The sequence below is a fragment of the Bombina bombina genome, chromosome 4, assembly GCF_027579735.1.
Source record: "Bombina bombina isolate aBomBom1 chromosome 4, aBomBom1.pri, whole genome shotgun sequence".
Lineage (NCBI taxonomy): Eukaryota > Metazoa > Chordata > Amphibia > Anura > Bombinatoridae > Bombina > Bombina bombina.
Genome location: NC_069502.1, coordinates 789,077,034 through 789,102,700, shown reverse-complemented (window position 1 = coordinate 789,102,700; position 25,667 = coordinate 789,077,034). Strand labels below are relative to the sequence as shown.

General features: G+C 38.9%; 1 protein-coding gene across 1 annotated transcript in view; it reads left to right on the top strand.

The window, feature by feature from the left end:
• Positions 1-25,667, top strand: part of CAPN9 (calpain 9) — a 329,028-nt gene that overhangs the window by 79,670 nt on the left and 223,691 nt on the right. Inside the window, exon 3 of the mRNA XM_053711177.1 lies at positions 17,026-17,144. Coding sequence (XP_053567152.1) covers positions 17,026-17,144 — 119 coding nt within the window. The remainder of the gene's footprint in view (positions 1-17,025; positions 17,145-25,667) is intronic.

Below are 25,667 nucleotides of genomic sequence, written 5' to 3'. Positions count from 1 at the left end.
ACTGTTCCAATATGACCTTGGAGATCACCCTTGGAAGAAAAAAACAGAGGCGCAAACATGTAGCCATGTTGCAAAACCAAGACACTGCTAATGCATCCACCATCTTCGCCTGAGGATCCCTGGACCTGAAAAGGTACCTGGGAAACTGAGAGAACACATCTGTATAAAGATACCACTCTCCCGGACGTAAAGTCTGACGGCTGAGATAATCCACCTCCCATATGTCTAACCTGAGATATGAAATGTAGACATTAGACAGGAGATGAATTCCACCTAAGAACTTATTCAAGATACTTCTTAGTTGCTAAGGAACTGCAAGTCTCTATTGATGATTGAAATATGCCACGCCCACAGTTGGGATATTGTCTGTCTGAAAGCAAAATGAAAAGTTCTCGTAAAAGAGGCCAAGCCTGAAAAAGCTCTGAAAATAGCACAGAGTTCTAAAATATTGATTAGTAACCTCGCCTCTTGAGGTTTCCAAACCCCTTGTGCTGTCAGAGACCCTCAGACAGCTCCCCAATCTGTAAGACTTGTAACCGATAAGAATACAATCCAGGAAGGATGAACAAAAGGAGGCCCCATGATGATGATATCTGAAAACAATCCCTGCACCATTGATTCAGTATGCAAAGCTAAAGAGGTCTCAGATGAAAAATGTGCAAAGGGAACCACATCCGATGCTGCAGTTATGAGACCTAAAACTTCCATGCACATAGCCACTGAAAGGAATGTTCTAGACTGTAAGTTTAGACAGGCTAACGCCAATTACAATTGACTCTTGTCCGATAAAGGCAAAGTCATGAACACTGAATCCATCTAGAATCTATCAAAATCTATTCAAAACCCTAAAAATAATATAGATTTTGGACTGAGTTTCCAAAGACATTTTAATCTGCTCCCTACCAGAAGTACTGGTTTGAGAACCACACCTTCATGCAGTTTTAATAACTAGTAATTATATAGCGTTTTACTCCCAGAAGGATAAAAAAACGCTTATTCAGTGCATGCACCCGGAGTTAATCAAATCAGCAGCTGATAAAAAAGTAGTTATTATTATCCAAATAAATGGTACACAATAAATTGATCTCAAAAGGCCAAAGGGCTGTATTAATCATGCCGGGATATGAATCTATGACCCTTGGATCTAGAACAAGCGTTTTTAGTCAGTACATTCACCAACTGATCTACATAACCGGACTAAAAGTAGGGCAGAAAAAAACTCTAAACCTCCAGAAATAGTGGAGATAATAGAAATCAAACAAATTATCCTAACAAGATAGAGATAATAAAATATATTTGAAACCATAATAATAGATATAGTAAACATAATTAAATGAATACATCAGAAGTAAATAAACAGAGTTATATACTTCACAATCTGAAACTGCTTATGCCAACTGGTCAACAGAAGGTTGAGAGAACAGTTAAACAGAACAGATAAAGCTTAGCTAAAAATATAAACAGTACGTGAATATGCTCTACTAAGGTTATATTCAAACTCTAAAGAAACCTGAAAATAAGTACCAACTTCCATAGAAATAGTAGAACATTCCCAAGAGGGAATCAGGATAACCCTTCTCTAGAATATATTACAGAAAGTATATTGAATAGGAAAAAACTTCAAGAGCAAATTAAGCCAAAGAAACCTTCATCAGTAGAATAAACATGAGTATGCTGTCAGTCAGAACAAAATTAATTCAATCTTAATAATTTTTAAAAGACCTTGTAAGTTTACTTAAAGGCATAATAGCAGTCATAACCTTTATGATAAAAGCAATAACATATGATATTTGCAGATGAAATCAAGTACATGAACTGAGAAAGTAAAAACAGTAAATGTCATTGTACATATAGAAACGTGATAAATAAATGCCAAATAATCGAGCTGAAGAAAATAACAACAGCTTAATAATGAACAAAAACACAAAGCTTTGAAGAATTGTGTTTCAGGGCATCATAGTTTCTACAGTAACATCACAGTCAGGATCAGAATGAGACATCTCGCAAAATGTAACAGAAAAAGAAAAATAACATTAGGCAAAACATTCTCGTAAAAGAGGCCAAGCCTGAAAGAGCTCTGAAAATAGCAAAGAGTTCTAAAATATTGATTAGTAACCTCGCCTCTTGAGGTTTCCAAACCCCTTGTGCTGTCAGAGACCCTCAGACAGCTCCCCAATCTGTAAGACTTGTAACCGATAAGAATACAATCCAGGAAGGATGAACAAAAGGAGGCCCCCTGAAAAAATGATGATAATATAATCACCAAATCGGAGAGAGTTGAGTGTTGGAATTTAAGAATATCAACTGTGATATCTGAAAACAATCCCTGCACCATTGATTCAGTATGCAAAACTAAAGAGGTCTCAGATGAAAAATGTGCAAAGGGAACCATGTCCGATGCTGCAGTTATGAGACCTAAAACTTCCATGCACATAGCCACTGAAAGGAATGTTCTAGACTGTAAGTTTAGACAGGCTAACGCCAATTACAATTGACTCTTGTCCGATAAAGGCAAAGTCATGAACACTGAATCCATCTAGAATCTATCAAAATCTATTCAAAACCCTAAAAATAATATAGATTTTGGACTGAGTTTCCAAAAACATTTTAATCTGCTCCTTACCAGAAGGACTTGTTTGAGAACCACACCTTCATGCAGTTTTAATAACTAGTAATTATATAGCGTTTTACTCCCAGAAGGATAAACAAAAATCTTATTCAGTGCATGCACCCGGAGTTAATCAAATCAGCAGCTGATAAAAAAGTAGTTATTATTATCCAAATAAATGGTACACAATAAATTGACCTCAAAAGGCCAAAGGGCTGTATTAACCATGCCGGGATATGAATCTATGACCCTTGGATCTAGAACAAGCGTTTTTAGTCAGTACATTCACCAACTGATCTACATAACCAGACTAAAAGTAGGGCAGAAAAAAACTCTAAACCTCCAGAAATAGTAGAGATAATAGAAATCAAACAAATTATCCTAACACGATAGAGATAATAAAATATATTTGAAACCATAATAATAGATATAGTAAACATAATTAAATGAATACATCAGAAGTAAATAACCAGAGTTATATACTTCACAATCTGAAACTGCTTATGCCAACTGGTCAACAGAAGGTTGAGAGAACAGTTAAACAGAACAGATAAAGCTTAGCTAAAAATATAAACAGTACGTAAATATGCTCTACTAAGGTTATATTCAAATTCTAAAGAAACCTGAAAATAAGTACCAACTTCCATAGAAATAGTAGAACATTCCCAAGAGGGAATCAGGATAACCCTTCTCTAGAATATATTACAGAAAGTATATTGAATAGGAAAAAACTTCAAGAGCAAATTAAGCCAAAGAAACCTTCATCAGTAGAATAAACATGAGTATGCTGTCAGTCAGAACAAAATTAATTCAATCTTAATAATTTTGAAAAGACCTTGTAAGTTTACTTAAAGGCATAATAGCAGTCATAACCTTTATGATAAAAGCAATAACATGTGATATTTGCAGATGAAATCAAGTACATGAACTGAGAAAGTAAAAACAGTAAATGTCATTGTACATATAGAAACATGATAAATAAATGCCAAATAATCGAGCTGAAGAAAATAACAACAGCTTAATAATGAACAAAAACACAAAGCTTTGAAGAATTGTGTTTCAGGGCATCATAGTTTCTACAGTAACATCAGAGTCAGGATCAGAATGAGACATCTCGCAAAATGTAACAGAAAAATAAAAATAACATTAGGCAAAACATTCTTGTAAAAGAGGCCAAGCCTGAAAGAGCTCTGAAAATAGCACAGAGTTCTAAAATATTGATTAGTAACCTCGCCTCTTGAGGTTTCCAAACCCCTTGTGCTGTCAGAGACCCTCAGACAGCTCCCCAATCTGTAAGACTTGTAACCGATAAGAATACAATCCAGGAAGGATGAACAAAAGGAGGCCCCCTGAAAAAATGATGATAATCTAATCACCAAATCGGAGAGAGTAGAGGGTTGGAATTTAAGAATATCAACTGTGATATCTGAAAACAATCCCTGCACCATTGATTCAGTATGCAAAGCTAAAGAGGTCTCAGATGAAAAATGTGCAAAGGGAACCACTTCCGATGCTGCAGTTATGAGACCTAAAACTTCCATGCACATAGCCACTGAAAGGAATGTTCTAGACTGTAAGTTTAGACAGGCTAACGCCAATTACAATTGACTCTTGTCCGATAAAGGCAAAGTCATGAACACTGAATCCATCTAGAATCTATCAAAATCTATTCAAAACCCTAAAAATAATATAGATTTTGGACTGAGTTTCCAAAGACATTTTAATCTGCTCCTTACCAGAAGGACTTGTTTGAGAACCACACCTTCATGCAGTTTTAATAACTAGTAATTATATAGCGTTTTACTCCCAGAAGGATAAACAAAAAGCTTATTCAGTGCATGCACCCGGAGTTAATCAAATCAGCAGCTGATAAAAAAGTAGTTATTATTATCCAAATAAATGGTACACAATAAATTGACCTCAAAAGGTCAAAGGGCTGTATTAACCATGCCGGGATATGAATCTATGACCCTTGGATCTAGAACAAGCATTTTTAGTTAGTACATTCACTAACTGATCTACATAACCGGACTAAAAGTAGGGCAGAAAAAAACTCTAAACCTCCAGAAATAGTGGAGATAATAGAAATCAAACAAATTATCCTAACAAGATAGAGATAATAAAATATATTTGAAACCATAATAATAGATATAGTAAACATAATTAAATGAATACATCAGAAGTAAATAAACAGAGTTATATACTTCACAATCTGAAACTGCTTATGCCAACTGGTCAACAGAAGGTTGAGAGAACAGTTAAACAGAACAGATAAAGCTTAGCTAAAAATATAAACAGTACGTGAATATGCTCTACTAAGGTTATATTCAAACTCTAAAGAAACCTGAAAATAAGTACCAACTTCCATAGAAATAGTAGAACATTCCCAAGAGGGAATCAGGATAACCCTTCTCTAGAATATATTACAGAAAGTATATTGAATAGGAAAAAACTTCAAGAGCAAATTAAGCCAAAGAAACCTTCATCAGTAGAATAAACATGAGTATGCTTTCAGTCAGAACAAAATTAATTCAATCTTAATAATTTTGAAAAGACCTTGTAAGTTTACTTAAAGGCATAATAGCAGTCATAACCTTTATGATAAAAGCAATAACATATGATATTTGCAGATGAAATCAAGTACATGAACTGAGAAAGTAAAAACAGTAAATGTCATTGTACATATAGAAACATGATAAATAAATGCCAAATAATCGAGCTGAAGAAAATAACAACAGCTTAATAATGAACAAAAACACAAAGCTTTGAAGAATTGTGTTTCAGGGCATCATAGTTTCTACAGTAACATCAGAGTCAGGATCAGAATGAGACATCTCGCAAAATGTAACAGAAAAATAAAAATAACATTAGGCAAAACATTCTTGTAAAAGAGGCCAAGCCTGAAAGAGCTCTGAAAATAGCACAGAGTTCTAAAATATTGATTAGTAACCTCGCCTCTTGAGGTTTCCAAACCCCTTGTGCTGTCAGAGATCCTCAGACAGCTCCCCAATCTGTAAGACTTGTAACCGATAAGAATACAATCCAGGAAGGATGAACAAAAGGAGGCCCCCTGAAAAAATGATGATAATCTAATCACCAAATCGGAGAGAGTAGAGTGTTGGAATTTAAGAATATCAACTGTGATATCTGAAAACAATCCCTGCACCATTGATTCAGTATGCAAAGCTAAAGAGGTCTCAGATGAAAAATGTGCAAAGGGAACCACTTCCGATGCTGCAGTTATGAGACCTAAAACTTCCATGCACATAGCCACTGAAAGGAATGTTCTAGACTGTAAGTTTAGACAGGCTAACGCCAATTACAATTGACTCTTGTCCGATAAAGGCAAAGTCATGAACACTGAATCCATCTAGAATCTATCAAAATCTATTCAAAACCCTAAAAATAATATAGATTTTGGACTGAGTTTCCAAAGACATTTTAATCTGCTCCTTACCAGAAGGACTTGTTTGAGAACCACACCTTCATGCAGTTTTAATAACTAGTAATTATATAGCGTTTTACTCCCAGAAGGATAAACAAAAAGCTTATTCAGTGCATGCACCCGGAGTTAATCAAATCAGCAGCTGATAAAAAAGTAGTTATTATTATCCAAATAAATGGTACACAATAAATTGACCTCAAAAGGTCAAAGGGCTGTATTAACCATGCCGGGATATGAATCTATGACCCTTGGATCTAGAACAAGCATTTTTAGTTAGTACATTCACTAACTGATCTAGATAACCGGACTAAAAGTAGGGCAGAAAAAAACTCTAAACCTCCAGAAATAGTGGAGATAATAGAAATCAAACAAATTATCCTAACAAGATAGAGATAATAAAATATATTTGAAACCATAATAATAGATATAGTAAACATAATTAAATGAATACATCAGAAGTAAATAAACAGAGTTATATACTTCACAATCTGAAACTGCTTATGCCAACTGGTCAACAGAAGGTTGAGAGAACAGTTAAACAGAACAGATAAAGCTTAGCTAAAAATATAAACAGTACGTGAATATGCTCTACTAAGGTTATATTCAAACTCTAAAGAAACCTGAAAATAAGTACCAACTTCCATAGAAATAGTAGAACATTCCCAAGAGGGAATCAGGATAACCCTTCTCTAGAATATATTACAGAAAGTATATTGAATAGGAAAAAACTTCAAGAGCAAATTAAGCCAAAGAAACCTTCATCAGTAGAATAAACATGAGTATGCTTTCAGTCAGAACAAAATTAATTCAATCTTAATAATTTTGAAAAGACCTTGTAAGTTTACTTAAAGGCATAATAGCAGTCATAACCTTTATGATAAAAGCAATAACATATGATATTTGCAGATGAAATCAAGTACATGAACTGAGAAAGTAAAAACAGTAAATGTCATTGTACATATAGAAACATGATAAATAAATGCCAAATAATCGAGCTGAAGAAAATAACAACAGCTTAATAATGAACAAAAACACAAAGCTTTGAAGAATTGTGTTTCAGGGCATCATAGTTTCTACAGTAACATCAGAGTCAGGATCAGAATGAGACATCTCGCAAAATGTAACAGAAAAATAAAAATAACATTAGGCAAAACATTCTTGTAAAAGAGGCCAAGCCTGAAAGAGCTCTGAAAATAGCACAGAGTTCTAAAATATTGATTAGTAACCTCGCCTCTTGAGGTTTCCAAACCCCTTGTGCTGTCAGAGATCCTCAGACAGCTCCCCAATCTGTAAGACTTGTAACCGATAAGAATACAATCCAGGAAGGATGAACAAAAGGAGGCCCCCTGAAAAAATGATGATAATCTAATCACCAAATCGGAGAGAGTAGAGTGTTGGAATTTAAGAATATCAACTGTGATATCTGAAAACAATCCCTGCACCATTGATTCAGTATGCAAAGCTAAAGAGGTCTCAGATGAAAAATGTGCAAAGGGAACCACTTCCGATGCTGCAGTTATGAGACCTAAAACTTCCATGCACATAGCCACTGAAAGGAATGTTCTAGACTGTAAGTTTAGACAGGCTAACGCCAATTACAATTGACTCTTGTCCGATAAAGGCAAAGTCATGAACACTGAATCCATCTAGAATCTATCAAAATCTATTCAAAACCCTAAAAATAATATAGATTTTGGACTGAGTTTCCAAAGACATTTTAATCTGCTCCTTACCAGAAGGACTTGTTTGAGAACCACACCTTCATGCAGTTTTAATAACTAGTAATTATATAGCGTTTTACTCCCAGAAGGATAAACAAAAAGCTTATTCAGTGCATGCACCCGGAGTTAATCAAATCAGCAGCTGATAAAAAAGTAGTTATTATTATCCAAATAAATGGTACACAATAAATTGACCTCAAAAGGTCAAAGGGCTGTATTAACCATGCCGGGATATGAATCTATGACCCTTGGATCTAGAACAAGCATTTTTAGTTAGTACATTCACTAACTGATCTACATAACCGGACTAAAAGTAGGGCAGAAAAAAACTCTAAACCTCCAGAAATAGTGGAGATAATAGAAATCAAACAAATTATCCTAACAAGATAGAGATAATAAAATATATTTGAAACCATAATAATAGATATAGTAAACATAATTAAATGAATACATCAGAAGTAAATAAACAGAGTTATATACTTCACAATCTGAAACTGCTTATGCCAACTGGTCAACAGAAGGTTGAGAGAACAGTTAAACAGAACAGATAAAGCTTAGCTAAAAATATAAACAGTACGTGAATATGCTCTACTAAGGTTATATTCAAACTCTAAAGAAACCTGAAAATAAGTACCAACTTCCATAGAAATAGTAGAACATTCCCAAGAGGGAATCAGGATAACCCTTCTCTAGAATATATTACAGAAAGTATATTGAATAGGAAAAAACTTCAAGAGCAAATTAAGCCAAAGAAACCTTCATCAGTAGAATAAACATGAGTATGCTTTCAGTCAGAACAAAATTAATTCAATCTTAATAATTTTGAAAAGACCTTGTAAGTTTACTTAAAGGCATAATAGCAGTCATAACCTTTATGATAAAAGCAATAACATATGATATTTGCAGATGAAATCAAGTACATGAACTGAGAAAGTAAAAACAGTAAATGTCATTGTACATATAGAAACATGATAAATAAATGCCAAATAATCGAGCTGAAGAAAAACAGAATTTATGTTTACCTGATAAATTACTTTCTCCAACGGTGTGTCCGGTCCACGGCGTCATCCTTACTTGTGGGATATTCTCCTCCCCAACAGGAAATGGCAAAGAGCCCAGCAAAGCTGGTCACATGATCCCTCCTAGGCTCCGCCTACCCCAGTCATTCGACCGACGTTAAGGAGGAATATTTGCATAGGAGAAACCATATGGTACCGTGGTGACTGTAGTTAAAGAAAATAAATTATCAGACCTGATTAAAAAAACCAGGGCGGGCCGTGGACCGGACACACCGTTGGAGAAAGTAATTTATCAGGTAAACATAAATTCTGTTTTCTCCAACATAGGTGTGTCCGGTCCACGGCGTCATCCTTACTTGTGGGAACCAATACCAAAGCTTTAGGACACGGATGAAGGGAGGGAGCAAATCAGGTCACCTAAATGGAAGGCACCACGGCTTGCAAAACCTTTCTCCCAAAAATAGCCTCAGAAGAAGCAAAAGTATCAAACTTGTAAAATTTGGTAAAAGTGTGCAGTGAAGACCAAGTCGCTGCCCTACATATCTGATCAACAGAAGCCTCGTTCTTGAAGGCCCATGTGGAAGCCACAGCCCTAGTGGAATGAGCTGTGATTCTTTCGGGAGGCTGCCGTCCGGCAGTCTCGTAAGCCAATCTGATGATGCTTTTAATCCAAAAAGAGAGAGAGGTAGAAGTTGCTTTTTGACCTCTCCTTTTACCGGAATAAACAACAAACAAGGAAGATGTTTGTCTAAAATCCTTTGTAGCATCTAAATAGAATTTTAGAGCGCGAACAACATCCAAATTGTGCAACAAACGTTCCTTCTTTGAAACTGGTTTCGGACACAGAGAAGGTACGATAATCTCCTGGTTAATGTTTTTGTTAGAAACAACTTTTGGAAGAAAACCAGGTTTAGTACGTAAAACCACCTTATCTGCATGGAACACCAGATAAGGAGGAGAACACTGCAGAGCAGATAATTCTGAAACTCTTCTAGCAGAAGAAATTGCAACTAAAAACAAAACTTTCCAAGATAACAACTTAATATCAACGGAATGTAAGGGTTCAAACGGAACCCCCTGAAGAACTGAAAGAACTAAATTGAGACTCCAAGGAGGAGTCAAAGGTTTGTAAACAGGCTTAATTCTAACCAGAGCCTGAACAAAGGCTTGAACATCTGGCACAGCTGCCAGCTTTTTGTGAAGTAACACAGACAAGGCAGAAATCTGTCCCTTCAGGGAACTTGCAGATAATCCTTTTTCCAATCCTTCTTGAAGGAAGGATAGAATCTTAGGAATCTTAACCTTGTCCCAAGGGAATCCTTTAGATTCACACCAACAGATATATTTTTTCCAAATTTTGTGGTAAATCTTTCTAGTTACAGGCTTTCTGGCCTGAACAAGAGTATCGATAACAGAATCTGAGAACCCTCGCTTCGATAAGATCAAGCGTTCAATCTCCAAGCAGTCAGCTGGAGTGAAACCAGATTCGGATGTTCGAACGGACCCTGAACAAGAAGGTCTCGTCTCAAAGGTAGCTTCCAAGGTGGAGCCGATGACATATTCACCAGATCTGCATACCAAGTCCTGCGTGGCCACGCAGGAGCTATCAAGATCACCGACGCCCTCTCCTGATTGATCCTGGCTACCAGCCTGGGGATGAGAGGAAACGGCGGGAACACATAAGCTAGTTTGAAGGTCCAAGGTGCTACTAGTGCATCCACTAGAGCCGCCTTGGGATCCCTGGATCTGGACCCGTAGCAAGGAACTTTGAAGTTCTGACGAGAGGCCATCAGATCCATGTCTGGAATGCCCCACAGCTGAGTGACTTGGGCAAAGATTTCCGGATGGAGTTCCCACTCCCCCGGATGCAATGTCTGACGACTCAGAAAATCCGCTTCCCAATTTTCCACTCCTGGGATGTGGATAGCAGACAGGTGGCAGGAGTGAGACTCCGCCCATAGAATGATTTTGGTCACTTCTTCCATCGCTAGGGAACTCCTTGTTCCCCCCTGATGGTTGATGTACGCAACAGTTGTCATGTTGTCTGATTGAAACCGTATGAACTTGGCCCTCGCTAGCTGAGGCCAAGCCTTGAGAGCATTGAATATCGCTCTCAGTTCCAGAATATTTATCGGTAGAAGAGATTCTTCCCGAGACCAAAGACCCTGAGCTTTCAGGGATCCCCAGACCGCGCCCCAGCCCATCAGACTGGCGTCGGTCGTGACAATGACCCACTCTGGTCTGCGGAATGTCATCCCTTGTGACAGGTTGTCCAGGGACAGCCACCAACGGAGTGAGTCTCTGGTCCTCTGATTTACTTGTATCTTCGGAGACAAGTCTGTATAGTCCCCATTCCACTGACTGAGCATGCACAGTTGTAATGGTCTTAGATGAATGCGCGCAAAAGGAACTATGTCCATTGCCGCTACCATCAAACCGATCACTTCCATGCACTGCGCTATGGAAGGAAGAGGAACGGAATGAAGTATCCGACAAGAGTCTAGAAGTTTTGTTTTTCTGGCCTCTGTCAGAAAAATCCTCATTTCTAAGGAGTCTATTATTGTTCCCAAGAAGGGAACCCTTGTTGACGGAGATAGAGAACTCTTTTCCACGTTCACTTTCCATCCGTGAGATCTGAGAAAGGCCAGGACAATGTCCGTGTGAGCCTTTGCTTGAGGAAGGGACGACGCTTGAATCAGAATGTCGTCCAAGTAAGGTACTACAGCAATGCCCCTTGGTCTTAGCACCGCTAGAAGGGACCCTAGTACCTTTGTGAAAATCCTTGGAGCAGTGGCTAATCCGAAAGGAAGCGCCACGAACTGGTAATGCTTGTCCAGGAATGCGAACCTTAGGAACCGATGATGTTCCTTGTGGATAGGAATATGTAGATACGCATCCTTTAAATCCACCGTGGTCATGAATTGACCTTCCTGGATGGAAGGAAGAATAGTTCGAATGGTTTCCATCTTGAACGATGGAACCTTGAGAAACTTGTTTAAGATCTTGAGATCTAAGATTGGTCTGAACGTTCCCTCTTTTTTGGGAACTATGAACAGATTGGAGTAGAACCCCATCCCTTGTTCTCTTAATGGAACAGGATGAATCACTCCCATTTTTAACAGGTCTTCTACACAATGTAAGAATGCCTGTCTTTTTATGTGGTCTGAAGACAACTGAGACCTGTGGAACCTCCCCCTTGGGGGAAGCCCCTTGAATTCCAGAAGATAACCTTGGGAGACTATTTCTAGCGCCCAAGGATCCAGAACATCTCTTGCCCAAGCCTGAGCGAAGAGAGAGAGTCTGCCCCCCACCAGATCCGGTCCCGGATCGGGGGCCAACATTTCATGCTGTCTTGGTAGCAGTGGCAGGTTTCTTGGCCTGCTTTCCCTTGTTCCAGCCTTGCATTGGTCTCCAAGCTGGCTTGGCTTGAGAAGTATTACCCTCTTGCTTAGAGGACGTAGCACTTTGGGCTGGTCCGTTTCTACGAAAGGGACGAAAATTAGGTTTATTTTTTGCCTTGAAAGGCCGATCCTGAGGAAGGGCGTGGCCCTTACCCCCAGTGATATCAGAGATAATCTCTTTCAAGTCAGGGCCAAACAGCGTTTTCCCCTTGAAAGGAATGTTAAGTAGCTTGTTCTTGGAAGACGCATCAGCTGACCAAGATTTCAACCAAAGCGCTCTGCGCGCCACAATAGCAAACCCAGAATTCTTAGCCGCTAACCTAGCCAATTGCAAAGTGGCGTCTAGGGTGAAAGAATTAGCCAATTTGAGAGCATTGATTCTGTCCATAATCTCCTCATAAGGAGGAGAATCACTATCGACCGCCTTTATCAGCTCATCGAACCAGAAACATGCGGCTGTAGCGACAGGGACAATGCATGAAATTGGTTGTAGAAGGTAACCCTGCTGAACAAACATCTTTTTAAGTAAACCTTCTAATTTTTTATCCATAGGATCTTTGAAAGCACAACTATCCTCTATGGGTATAGTGGTGCGTTTGTTTAAAGTGGAAACCGCTCCCTCGACCTTGGAGACTGTCTGCCATAAGTCCTTTCTGGGGTCGACCATAGGAAACAATTTTTTAAATATGGGGGGAGGGACGAAAGGAATACTGGGCCTTTCCCATTCTTTATTAACAATGTCCGCCACCCGCTTGGGTATAGGAAAAGCTTCTGGGAGCCCCGGGACCTCTAGGAACTTGTCCATTTTACATAGTTTCTCTGGGATGACCAACTTGTCACAATCATCCAGAGTGGATAATACCTCCTTAAGCAGAATGCGGAGATGTTCCAACTTAAATTTAAACGTAATCACATCAGGTTCAGCTTGTTGAGAAATGTTCCCTGAATCAGTAATTTCTCCCTCAGACAAAACCTCCCTGGCCCCATCAGACTGGGTTAGGGGCCCTTCAGAACCATTATTTTCAGCGTCGTCATGCTCTTCAGTATCTAAAACAGAGCAGTCGCGCTTACGCTGATAAGTGTTCATTTTGGCTAAAATGTTTTTGACAGAATTATCCATTACAGCCGTTAATTGTTGCATAGTAAGGAGTATTGGCGCGCTAGATGTACTAGGGGCCTCCTGAGTGGGCAAGACTTGTGTAGACGAAGGAGGGAATGATGCAGTACCATGCTTACTCCCCTCACTTGAGGAATCATCTTGGGCATCATTGTCATTGTCACATAAATCACATTTATTTAAATGAATAGGAATTCTGGCTTCCCCACATTCAGAACACAGTCTATCTGGTAGTTCAGACATGTTAAACAGGCATAAACTTGATAACAAAGTACAAAAAACGTTTTAAAATAAAACCGTTACTGTCACTTTAAATTTTAAACTGAACACACTTTATTACTGCAATTGCGAAAAAACATGAAGGAATTGTTCAAAATTCACCAAATTTTCACCACAGTGTCTTAAAGCCTTAAAAGTATTGCACACCAAATTTGGAAGCTTTAACCCTTATACAGTCCCTGGTATCTGCTTTGCTGAGACCCAACCAAGCCCAAAGGGGAATACGATACCAAATGACGCCTTCAGAAAGTCTTTTCTAAGTATCAGAGCTCCTCTCACATGCGACTGCATGTCATGCCTCTCAAAAACAAGTGCGCAACACCGGCGCGAAAATGAGGCTCTGCCTATGATTTGGGAAAGCCCCTAAAGAATAAGGTGTCTAAAACAGTGCCTGCCGATATTATTATATCAAAATACCCAGATTAAATGATTCCTCAAGGCTAAATATGTGTTAAAAATGAATCGATTTAGCCCAGATAAAGTCTACAGTCTTAATAAGCCCTTGTGAAGCCCTTATTTACGATCTTAATAAACATGGCTTACCGGATCCCATAGGGAAAATGACAGCTTCCAGCATTACATCGTCTTGTTAGAATGTGTCATACCTCAAGCAGCAAGAGACTGCTCACTGTTCCCCCAACTGAAGTTAATTGCTCTCAACAGTCCTGTGTGGAACAGCCATGGATTTTAGTGACGGTGCTAAAATCATTTTCCTCATACAAACAGAAATCTTCATCTCTTTTCTGTTTCTGAGTAAATAGTACATACCAGCACTATTTCCAAATAACAAACTCTTGATTGAATAATAAAAACTACAGTTAAACACTAAAAAACTCTAAGCCATCTCCGTGGAGATGTTGCCTGTACAACGGCAAAGAGAATGACTGGGGTAGGCGGAGCCTAGGAGGGATCATGTGACCAGCTTTGCTGGGCTCTTTGCCATTTCCTGTTGGGGAGGAGAATATCCCACAAGTAAGGATGACGCCGTGGACCGGACACACCTATGTTGGAGAAATAACAACAGCTTAATAATGAACAAAAACACAAAGCTTTGAAGAATTGTGTTTCAGGGCATCATAGTTTCTACAGTAACATCAGAGTCAGGATCAGAATTAGACATCTCGCAAAATGTAACAGAAAAAGAAAAATATCATTAGGCAAAACATTCAATTTCCACAATGTAACAGTTTCAGTAGATAGGAAAAAAACAAAGATAGAATTTTTTTTTTTAAAAAAACAACAAAAAATAAAATAAAAAAGCAGGCATAATAGCTTTCAAAAATCATGAAAACAGAGAGCAATAGAAGGAGAGGGGTAAAATAACAAAAATATGGCGCCAAGAATGATGCATTACGTAAAAGAAAGTAAAAAAATTTTTTCCGCAAAACCAACACCAGGAAATGATGCAACTCGCATCATAACAAACACAACTTCGCGCCAAAACAACTAGTGTCAACAAAGACACAGGAAATTACGAAATTCGCGCCATCAAAGGCACAACTTCACGCCAAAAATTTTCTGCTCCAAGAATGACGCAATAAATAACAGCATTTTGCATCCTCGCGAGCCTAGATTTGCCCGTGAAAAAATTTAAAAACAAGTCAAATTAGAAAAAGACTGAAAACCCTGACTCATGGCAAATATAAGTAAAATACATATATTTAAAATTTTATATTAATACATAAAGCGCCAAACCATAGCTGAGAGTGTCTTAAACAATGATACACACTTACCGAAAGACACCCATCCACATATAGCAGACCGCAAAACCAGTACTGAAAACTATCAGCAGAGGTAATGGTATATAAGAGTAAATCGTAGATCTGAAAAGGGAGATAGGAGATGAATCCCTACGACCGATAACAGAGAACCTTTGAAAAGATTTCCCGTGAGAGAAACCATAAAATCAATAGGCGATACTCTCTTCACATCCCTCTGACAAACACTGTACTCTGAGAGGAATTGGGCTTCAGAATGCTTAGAAGCGCTTATCATAGAAGAAATCTCAAAAATCAAGCACAAACTTACTTCACCACCTCCATAGGAGGCAAAGTTTGTAAAAACTGAGTTATGGGAGGTGTATTTATAGGCATTTTGAGGTTTGGGAAACTTTTCCCCCTCCTGGTAGGAATGTATATCCCATATGTCACTAGCTCATGGACTCTTGCCAATTCCATGAAAGATTACATGAAAGATAGATAATCCCTTTATTGCCCATTCCCCAATTTTGCATAACCAACACGGTTATATTAATATACTTTTTACCTCTGTGATTACTTTGTATCTAAGCATCTTCTGACAGCCCCCTGATCACATGACTTTTTATTTATTATCTATTGACATGCATTTTAACTAATTAGTGCCGTGTAGTGCTGACTCTTAAATAACTTGACGGAAGTTAGCACAATGTTATCTATATGGCCCACATGAACTAGCAGTCTCCTGTTGTGAAAAGCAAATAAAAAAGCATATGATAAGAGGCTGTCTGTAATGGCTTAGAAACAGGCAGAAATTTAGAGGTTTAAATGGTATAAAGTATATTAATATAACAACGTTGGTTGTGCAAAGCTGGAGAATGGGTAGTAAAAGGCATTATCTATCTTTTTAAACAATAACAATTTTAGTGTTGACTGTCCCTTTAAGTATTGATCTTTGGTTTTAAAAACAATTAAAAGATAAGGAAGCAAGTCTGTGTACACAAAGTGATAACATAATGAAATATGTTATTAACTGCAAGCTCAACCCTTTTAAATAGGTTATGGTTTAAAAGCACAAAACCAGCTAATTCATATTCAGAAATAAACCTGAAAATGCACGCTCTCTCATAAATTTTATACTCTGCAGCTGGTATAACAAGTTATTGAAATAGAATTTTATAGTAAACTCTTCCTTTTAAGTGTGTTGCTCATATAGAGGTTCTTAGTTTAGATCCCTTTTAACCTCAAACCTATTATACAGCCAATGGATTAGAGAAATCTGTGTATGATTTATGCAAATCAGATTACATTAAATGGTAAAGAATCTAAGGATTATGCCATCATCTAACATATAAAGCAGGAGATTAAAGGGACATTAAACACAAATTTTGTCTTTCATGATTTAGAAAGAGCAAGCAGTTTTAAACAACTTTCTAATTTACTTCTATTATCTAATTTGCTTCATTCACTTGATATTCTTAGCTGAAAAGCATATCTAGATAGGCTCAGTAGCTGCTGATTGGTTGCTGCACATAGATGCCTCCTGTGATTGGCTCTCCCATGTGCATTGCTCTTTCTTCAACAAAGGCTAACTAAAAAATGAAGCACATTAGATAATAGAAGTAAATTGGAAAGTTGTTTAAAATTGTATTCTCTATCTGAATCATGAAAGAAAAAATTTAGGTTTAGTGTCCCTTTAAAATATGCACATGTGTTATAAAATTATTTTTCTTTGCAGGAGATTGTTGGCTTTTAGCTGCTACTGCTTCCCTTACTTTGAATGAAAAGGTCCTGAATAGAGTGGTGCCACCTGATCAAAACTTTGGTTCTGGATATGCGGGTATTTTTCATTTTCAGGTATGCTGTATAATTAATCTACCATTTTTTATATCTAATATATTTACTTTATTTTTAGACCAGTCATTTCAATTTAGTACCTGTTAAATTTATAGGTGGAGAATATATAGATTACCATTTTTCTTTCATGATAGCATGATAAGGTAGCACATGCAATTTTCAACAACTTTCTAATTTACTTCTATTATCATTTTTTCTTTGTTTTCTTGCTATCCTGTGTTGAAAAGCAGAAATGTATGCTCAAGCGTGTGCACGTGTCTGCAGCAATATATGGCAGCAGTTTTGCAACAATGTTATACATCAGCAAGGGCACTAGATGGCAGCACTATTTCCTGTTGTGTAGTGCTTCAGGCATGTGCACGCTACCTACCTAGGTATCTCTTCAACAAAGAATAACATGAGAATTAAATAAGTGTAATAGAAGTAAATTGGAAACTTTTTAAAAACTGTTTTCTCTATCTGAAACATACATGAAGAATGTTAAACAGGAACAGAGAGAAGCAGGCACGACATCAGGGTATCCATAAAACTTGAATCCTTTATTGAAGCAAGGTTAAAAAAGTAAACAGCTACATCCGCTGTATATTACGCAAAAAGGTACAAAGTACAAGGCACAAGGCAGGAGTGGTGAGACACATAGGCTGTCTGACTAGTTTAGAGTCCCTACAGGACTCTTATTCATAGACACCTTTTTGCGTAATATACAGCGGATGTAGCTGTTTACTTTTTTAACCTTGCTTCAATAAAGGATTCAAGTTTTATGGATACCCTGATGTCGTGCCTGCTTCTCTCTGTTCCTGTTTGTACACAGTGGCTGGGTTTCGCCACTGCTACGGCACTCCGTTGGATCTCTATGGGAAGATTTCTCACAGACCGGCGTCACTTCCGGTTTCTTTGCCGGGCCCGTGGTTGTTACTTGAAACGCCGCTCCTGTGTTTGTTGCATCTATGAAGAATGTTGAGTTTAATGTCCCTTTAAAGGGACATGAAACCGAAATTTTTTCTTTCGTGATTCAGATATAGAATACAATTTTAAACAACTTTCCAATTTACTTCTATTATTTAATTTGCTTCCTTCTCTTGTTATCATTTGCTGAAAGGTTTATCTAGGTAAGTTCATGAGCAGCAGAGAACCTAGAATCTAGCTGTTGATTGGTGGCTGCATATATATATTGAATGTGATTGGCTCACCCATGTGTTTAGTTAGAAACTAGTAGTGCATTGCTGCTTCTTCAGCAAATGATACCAAGAGAATTTAACAGATTAGATAATAGAAGTAAATTAGAAAGTTGTTTACAATTGTATTCTCTATCTGAATCATGAAAGACAAATTTTGGGTTTCATGTCCCTTTAACAGTCATTTTAGAGGTTCATATAGAAAATGTGTGTGTTTTAAAAGTTAATTTGTGGATTTTTAAAAAAAATATTTTTTGTTAATATTTAGAAAAAGAAAGAAACAAGAGTTGCATGTTACTAGGTGGGAAATTTATTAGGAATATAAACAAGCTATAACCGAACAATTATCCGCCTAAAATCAAATCCTTACAATCCCAAACAAGGCCACTTTTGGACCTTTGTAGCTATGATTACGGCCATTCAGGATGAAACGCCTCAGTGGACAGTCCTTTGAGGGTCTTCTATATCACCCACATTGTCACTTGTGTGAATTCCTGCTTATATAAGGATATTTTTCTGAACTCACAATTAAAGCTTTTTAATTGCATCCTGCGTGCTGGTGCTCCTTAGCTACAGCTAACTTTGATTATCCAGAAACGGAGGATTGCATGGCATTTGCTGGGATTTCAACCTTGCATGAGTCACTTTTCTCTCACCTACCTCATCAGCAGCTTTTCCGGTGAAGACGAGGTAGACTACCGGAAGATAGAGAATCTGGATGACGTCACACGCCATACACGCCATTGCGGAGTGGACCTAGGAGGGGAGCAAAGAAACCAGAGGTCTTACCTGTCTGTTACGACTGGACCAGTGTTTTGAGGTAGCCGGTTTGTTTTCCCTGTGGACAGGCCACCAGTTGTTGGGACGGTGGACATTTCAGAGACCGGAGCTGCAGAGGTTAGGTGAGTGGAGGGGGAAGCCCCCATTCTACTTTACTATAATTTGTGGAAATAAGGAGGCGTAGATATTTCCTATAGAATCTGACTTTGCTGCATTAATAAGTGCTCACACTGCTCAGTACAAGAAGCCAAAACTGAAGAGCCCTGAAAATCGCACGGAGTTCCAAAATATTGTTTGGTAATCTCGCCTCTTGAGATTTCCAAACCCCTTGTGCTGTCAGAGATCCCCAAACAGCTCCCCAACCTGAAAGACTTGCATCTGTTGTGATCACAGTCCAGGTTGGATGAACAAAAGAGACCCCTAAAATTATACGATGGTGCTCTAACCACCAAGTCAGAGAAAGTCGAACATTGGGATTTAAGGATATTAATTGTGATATCCTTGTATGATCCCTGCACCATTGGTTCAGCATACAAAGCTGGAGAGGTCTCATATGAAAACGAGCAAAGGGGATCGCGTCCGATGCTGAAGTCATGAGACCTAAAACTTCCATGCACATAGCTACTGAAAGGAATGACTGAGACTGAAGGTTTTTACAGGCTGCAACCAATTTCAAACATCTCTTGTCTGTTAGAGACAAAGTCATGGACACTGAATCTATCTAGAAACCTAAAAAGGTTACCTTTGTCTGAGGAATCAAAGAACTTTTTGGTAAATTGATCCTTCAACCATGTCTTCGAAGAAACAACACTAGTTGATTCGTGTGAGATTCTGCAGAACGTAAAGACTGAGCGAGTACCAAGATATCATCCAAATAAGGAAATACCGCAATACCCCGCTCTCTGATTACAGAGAGTAGGGCACCTAGAACCTTTGAAAAGATTCTTGGAGCAGTCGCTAGGCCAAAAGGAAGAGCAACAAATTGGTAATGCTTGTCTAGAAAAGAAAATCTCAGGAACTGATAGTGATCTGGATGAATCGGAATATGAAGATATGCATCCTGTAAGTCTATTGTGGACATATAATGCCCTTGCTGAACAAAAGGCAGAATAGTCCTTATAGTTACCATTTTGAAAGTTGGTACTCTTACATATCGATTCAAAATCTTTAGATCCAAAACTGGTCTGAATGAATTTTCTTTCTTTGGGACAATGATTAGATTTGAATAAAACCCCAGAGAAACGAAACTGGTATGAGTACCCCTGATAACTCCAGGTCTGAAACACACTTCAGAAAAGCCTTCAGGAAAGCCTGAGCTTTTACTGGGTTTGCCGGAATGCGTGAGAGAAAAATATCTTCTCACAGGCGGTCTTACTCTGAATCCTATTCTGTACCCCTGAGAGACAATACTCTGAATCCAATGATTTTGGACCAAATTGATCCAAACATCTTTGAAACATTTTAATCTGCCCCCTACCTGCTGAGCTAGAATGAGGGCCGCACCTTCATGCAGACTTGGGGCTGGTTTTGATCTCTTAAATGGCTTGGATTTATTCCAATTTGAAGAAGGCTTCCAATTGGAAGCAGATTCCTTGGGGGAAGGATTAGGTTTCTGTTCCTTATTTTGTCGAAAGGAACGAAAACGGTTAGAAGCTTTAGATTTACCCTTAGGTCTTTTATCCTGAGGCAAAAAAACTCCCTTCCCCCTAGTGACAGTTGAAATTATTGAATCCAACTGAGAACCAAATAATTTATTACCTTGGAAAAAAAGAGATAGCAATCTGGACTTAGAAGTCATATCAGCATTCCAAGATTTGAGCCACAAAGCTCTTCTAACTAAAATAGCTAAAGACATAGATTTAACATCAATTTTGATAATATCAAAAATGGCATCACAAATGAAATTATTAGCATGTTGAATCAACTTAACAATGATAGACAAATCATGATCCGATACTTGTTGCGCTAAAGTATCCAACCAAAAAGTTGAAGCAGCTGCAACATCAGCCAAAGAAATTGCAGGCCTAAGAAGATGACCCGAATATAAATAAGCTTTCCTTAGATAAGATTCAAGTTTCCTATCTAAAGGATCTTTAAAAGAAGTACTATCTTCCGTAGGAATAGTAGTACGTTTAGCAAGAGTAGAGATATGCCCATCAACTTTGGGGATCTTTTCCCAAAACTCCAATCTAACTGCTGGCAAAGGATACAATTTTTTAAACCTTGAAGAAGGAATAAAAGAAGTACCAGGCCTATTCCATTCCTTAGAAATCATATCAGAAATAGCATCAGGAACTGTAAAAACCTCTGGAATAACCACAGGAGGTTTATAAACGGAATTTAAATGTTTACTAGTTTTAATATCAAGAGGACTAGTTTCCTCCATATCTAATGTAATCAACACTTCTTTTAACAAAGAACAAATATACTCCATTTTAAATAAATAAGAGGATTTGCCAGTGTCAATATCTGAGGCAGGATCTTCTGAATCAGATAGATCCTCATCAGAGAAGGATAATTCAGTATGTTGCTGGTCATTTTAAATTTCATCAACCTTATGAGAAGATTTAAAAGACCTTTTACATTTATTAGAAGGCGGAATGGCAGACAAAGCCTTCTGAATAGAATCAGAAATAAATTATTTTAAATTTACAGGTATATCTTGTGCATTAGATGTTGAGGGAACAGCAACAGGTAATGAACTACTACTGATGGATACATTCTCTGCATATAAAAGTTTATCATAACAACTATTACAAACCACAGCTGGAGGTATAACCTCCACAAGTTTACAACAAATGCACTTAGTTTTGGTAGAACTGTTAAGGTTGCAGGGTTCCAACAGTAATTTCTGAAACAGGATCAGATTGAGACATCTTGCAAATGTAAGAGAAAAAAACAAAATTATCAATTTCCTTATATGGCAGTTTCAGGAATTGGAAAAAAACAGCATAGCCCTCTGACATAGAAAAAAGGCAGGAGGCAAAAATGAAAGGGGTCTTAAATAATGAAAATATTTGGCGCCAAGTATGAAGCACAACAAACAGAAAAAAAAACAGAATTTATGCTTACATGATAAATTTCTTTCTCCAGCGGTGTGTCCGGTCCACGGTGTCATCCATTACTTGTGGGAATATTCTCTTCCCCAACAGGAAATGGCAAAGATCCCATATAGCCCCTCCTCAGGCTCCGCCCCCCAGTCATTCGACTGACGGTAAGGAGAAAAAAGGAGAAACTATAAGGTGCCGTGGTGACTGTAGTGTATAGAGAAATACATTTTTCAAACCTGATTAAAAAACCAGGGCGGGCCGTGGACCGGACACACCGTTGGAGAAAGAAATTTATCAGGTAAGCATAAATTCTGTTTTCTCCAACATTGGTGTGTCCGGTCCACGGCGTCATCCACTACTTGTGGGAACCAATACCAAAGCTTTAGGACACGGATGAAGGGAGGGAGCAAATCAGGTTACCTAAACAGAAGGCACCACAGCTTGCAAAACCTTTCTCCCAAAAATAGCCTCCGAAGAGGCATAAGTATCAAATTTGTAGAATTTGGCAAAAGTGTGCAGAGAAGACCAAGTCGCTGCCTTACATATTTGATCAACAGAAGCCTCGTTCTTGAAGGCCCATGTGGAAGCCACAGCCCTAGTAGAGTGAGCTGTGATTCGTTCAGGAGGCTGCCGTCAGGCAGTCTCATAAGCCAATCGGATGATGCTTTTCAGCCAGAAAGAAAGAGAGGTAGCAGTAGCTTTTTGTCCTCTCCTCTTACCAGAGTAAACGACAAACAAAGATGAAGTTTGTCTGAAATCCTTTGTTGCGTCTAAATAGAACTTTAAAGCACGGACCACATCTAAATTGTGTAACAAACGTTCCTTCTTTGAAACTGGATTCGGACACAGAGAAGGAACAACTATTTCCTGGTTAATATTCTTGTTGGAAACTACTTTTGGAAGAAAACCAGGTTTGGTACGCAAAACAACCTTATCTGAATGGAACACCAGATAGGGTGGATCACACTGCAAAGCAGATAATTCAGAAACTCTTCTAGCAGAAGAAATAGCAACCAAAAACAGAACTTTCCAAGATAGTAACTTGATATCTATGGAATGTAAAGGTTCAAACGGAACCCCTTGAAGTACTGAAAGGACTAAATTTAGACTCCAAGGAGGAGTCATGGGTCTGTAAACAGGCTTGATTCTGACCAAAGCCTGTACAAAAGCTTGTACATCTGGCACAGCTGCCAATCGTTTGTGTAACAAAACAGATAAGGCAGAAATCTGTCCTTTTAGAGAACTCGCTGACAACCCTTTATCCAAACCCTCTTGGAGAAAGGAGAGAATCTTAGGAATTTTAATCTTACTCCAGGAGAATCCCTTGGATTCACACCAGCAGATATATTTTTTCCATATTTTATGGTAAATCTTTCTAGTCACAGGTTTTCTGGCTTGGACCAGAGTATCTATCACTGAATTTGAAAACCCACGCTTGGATAAAATCAAGCGTTCAATTTCCAAGCAGTCAGCTGCAGAGAAACTAGATTTGGATGTTCGAATGGACCTTGTACTAGAAGATCCTGTCTCAAAGGTAGCTTCCATGGTGGAGCCGATGACATATTCACCAGGTCTGCATACCAAGTCCTGCGTGGCCACACAGAGGCCTTCTCCTGTTTGATCCTGGCTACGAGCCTGGGAAGGAGAGGAAACGGTGGAAACACATAAGCAAGGTTGAACGACCAAGGCGCCACTAATGCATCCACCAGAGTCGCCTTGGGATTCCTGGATCTGGACCCGTAGCAAGGAACCTTGAAGTTCTGACGAGACGCCATCAGATCCATGTCTGGAGTGCCCCATAATTGAGTTAACTGGGCAAAGACCTCCAGGTGGAGTTCCCACTCCCCCGGATGGAAAGTCTGACGACTCAAATAATCCGCCTACCAGTTGTCTACTCCTGGGATGTGAATTGCAGATAGATGGCAGGAGTGATCCTCCGCCCATTTGATGATCTTGGATACCTCTCTCATCGCCAAGGAACTCTTTGTTCCTCCCTGATGGTTGATGTAAGCTACAGTCGTCATGTTGTCTGACTGAAATCTTATGAATCCGGCCTTCGCTAGTTGAGGCCAAGCCCAGAGCGCATTGAATATCGCTCTCAGTTCCAGGATGTTTATCGGGAGAAGAGACTCTTCCCGAGACCATAGACCCTGAGCTTTCAGGGAATCCCAGACCGTGCCCCAGTCTAATAGACTGGCGTCGGTCGTGACAATGACCCACTCTGGTCTGCGAAAACTCATTCCCTGAGACAGGTGATCCTGAGTCAACCACCAACGGAGTGAGTCTCTGGTTACCTGGTCTACTTGAATCTGGGGAGACAAATCTGCATAGTCCCCATTCCACTGATTGAGCATGCACAGTTGTAATGGTCTTAGATGAATTTGAGCAAAAGGAACTATGTCCATTGCTGCAACCATCAATCCTACTACTTCCATGCACTGAGCTATGGAAGGCTGCAGAATAGAGTGAAGAACTTGACAAGCGTTTAGAAGCTTTGACTTTCTGACTTCTGTCAGGAAGATCTTCATTTCTAAGGAATCTATTATTGTTCCCAAAAAGGGAACTCTTGTTGACGGAGACAGGGAACTCTTTTCTACATTCACCTTCCACCCGTGAGATCTAAGAAAGGCTAGAACAATGTCTGTATGAGCCTTTGCCTTGGAAAGAGACAACGCTTGAATTAGAATGTCGTCTAGATAAGGTGCCACTGCAATGCCCCTCGGTCTTAGAACCGCTAGAAGGGACCCTAGCACCTTTGTGAAAATACTGGGAGCAGTGGCTAAACCGAACGGAAGAGCCACGAACTGGTAATGTTTGTCCAGAAAGGCGAACCTTAGGAACTGATGATGATCTTTGTGGATAGGAATATGTAGGTACACATCCTTTAAATCCACGGTAGTCATATACTGACCCTCCTGGATTGTAGGTAAAATTGTTCGAATGGTTTCCATTTTGAACGATGGAACTCTGAGAAATTTGTTTAGAATTTTTAAATCCAGAATTGGTCTGAAAGTTCCCTCTTTTTTGGGAACTACAAACAGGTTTGAGTAAAACCCCTGACCTTGTTCCACTGTTGGAACTGGGTGTATCACTCCCATCTTTAACAGGTCTTCTACACAATGTAAGAATGGCTGTCTCTTTATTTGGTCTGAAGATAAGCGAGACATGTGGAACCTTCCCCTTGGAGGAAGTTCCTTGAATTCCAGAAGATAACCCTGAGAGACTATTTCTAGTGCCCAGGGATCCGGAACATCTCTTGCCCAAGCCTGAGCAAAGAGAGAGAGTCTGCCCCCTACTAGATCCGGTCCCGGATCGGGGGCTACCCCTTCATGCTGTCTTGGTAGCAGCAGCAGGCTTCTTGGCCTGTTTACCCTTGTTCCAGCCTTGCATTGGTTTCCAAGCTGGCTTAGCCTGGGAAGCGTTACCCTCTTGTCTAGAGGCTGCAGAGTTAGAAGCCGGTCCGTTCCTGAAATTACGAAAGGAACGAAAATTGGACTTATTCTTAGCCTTGAAAGGCC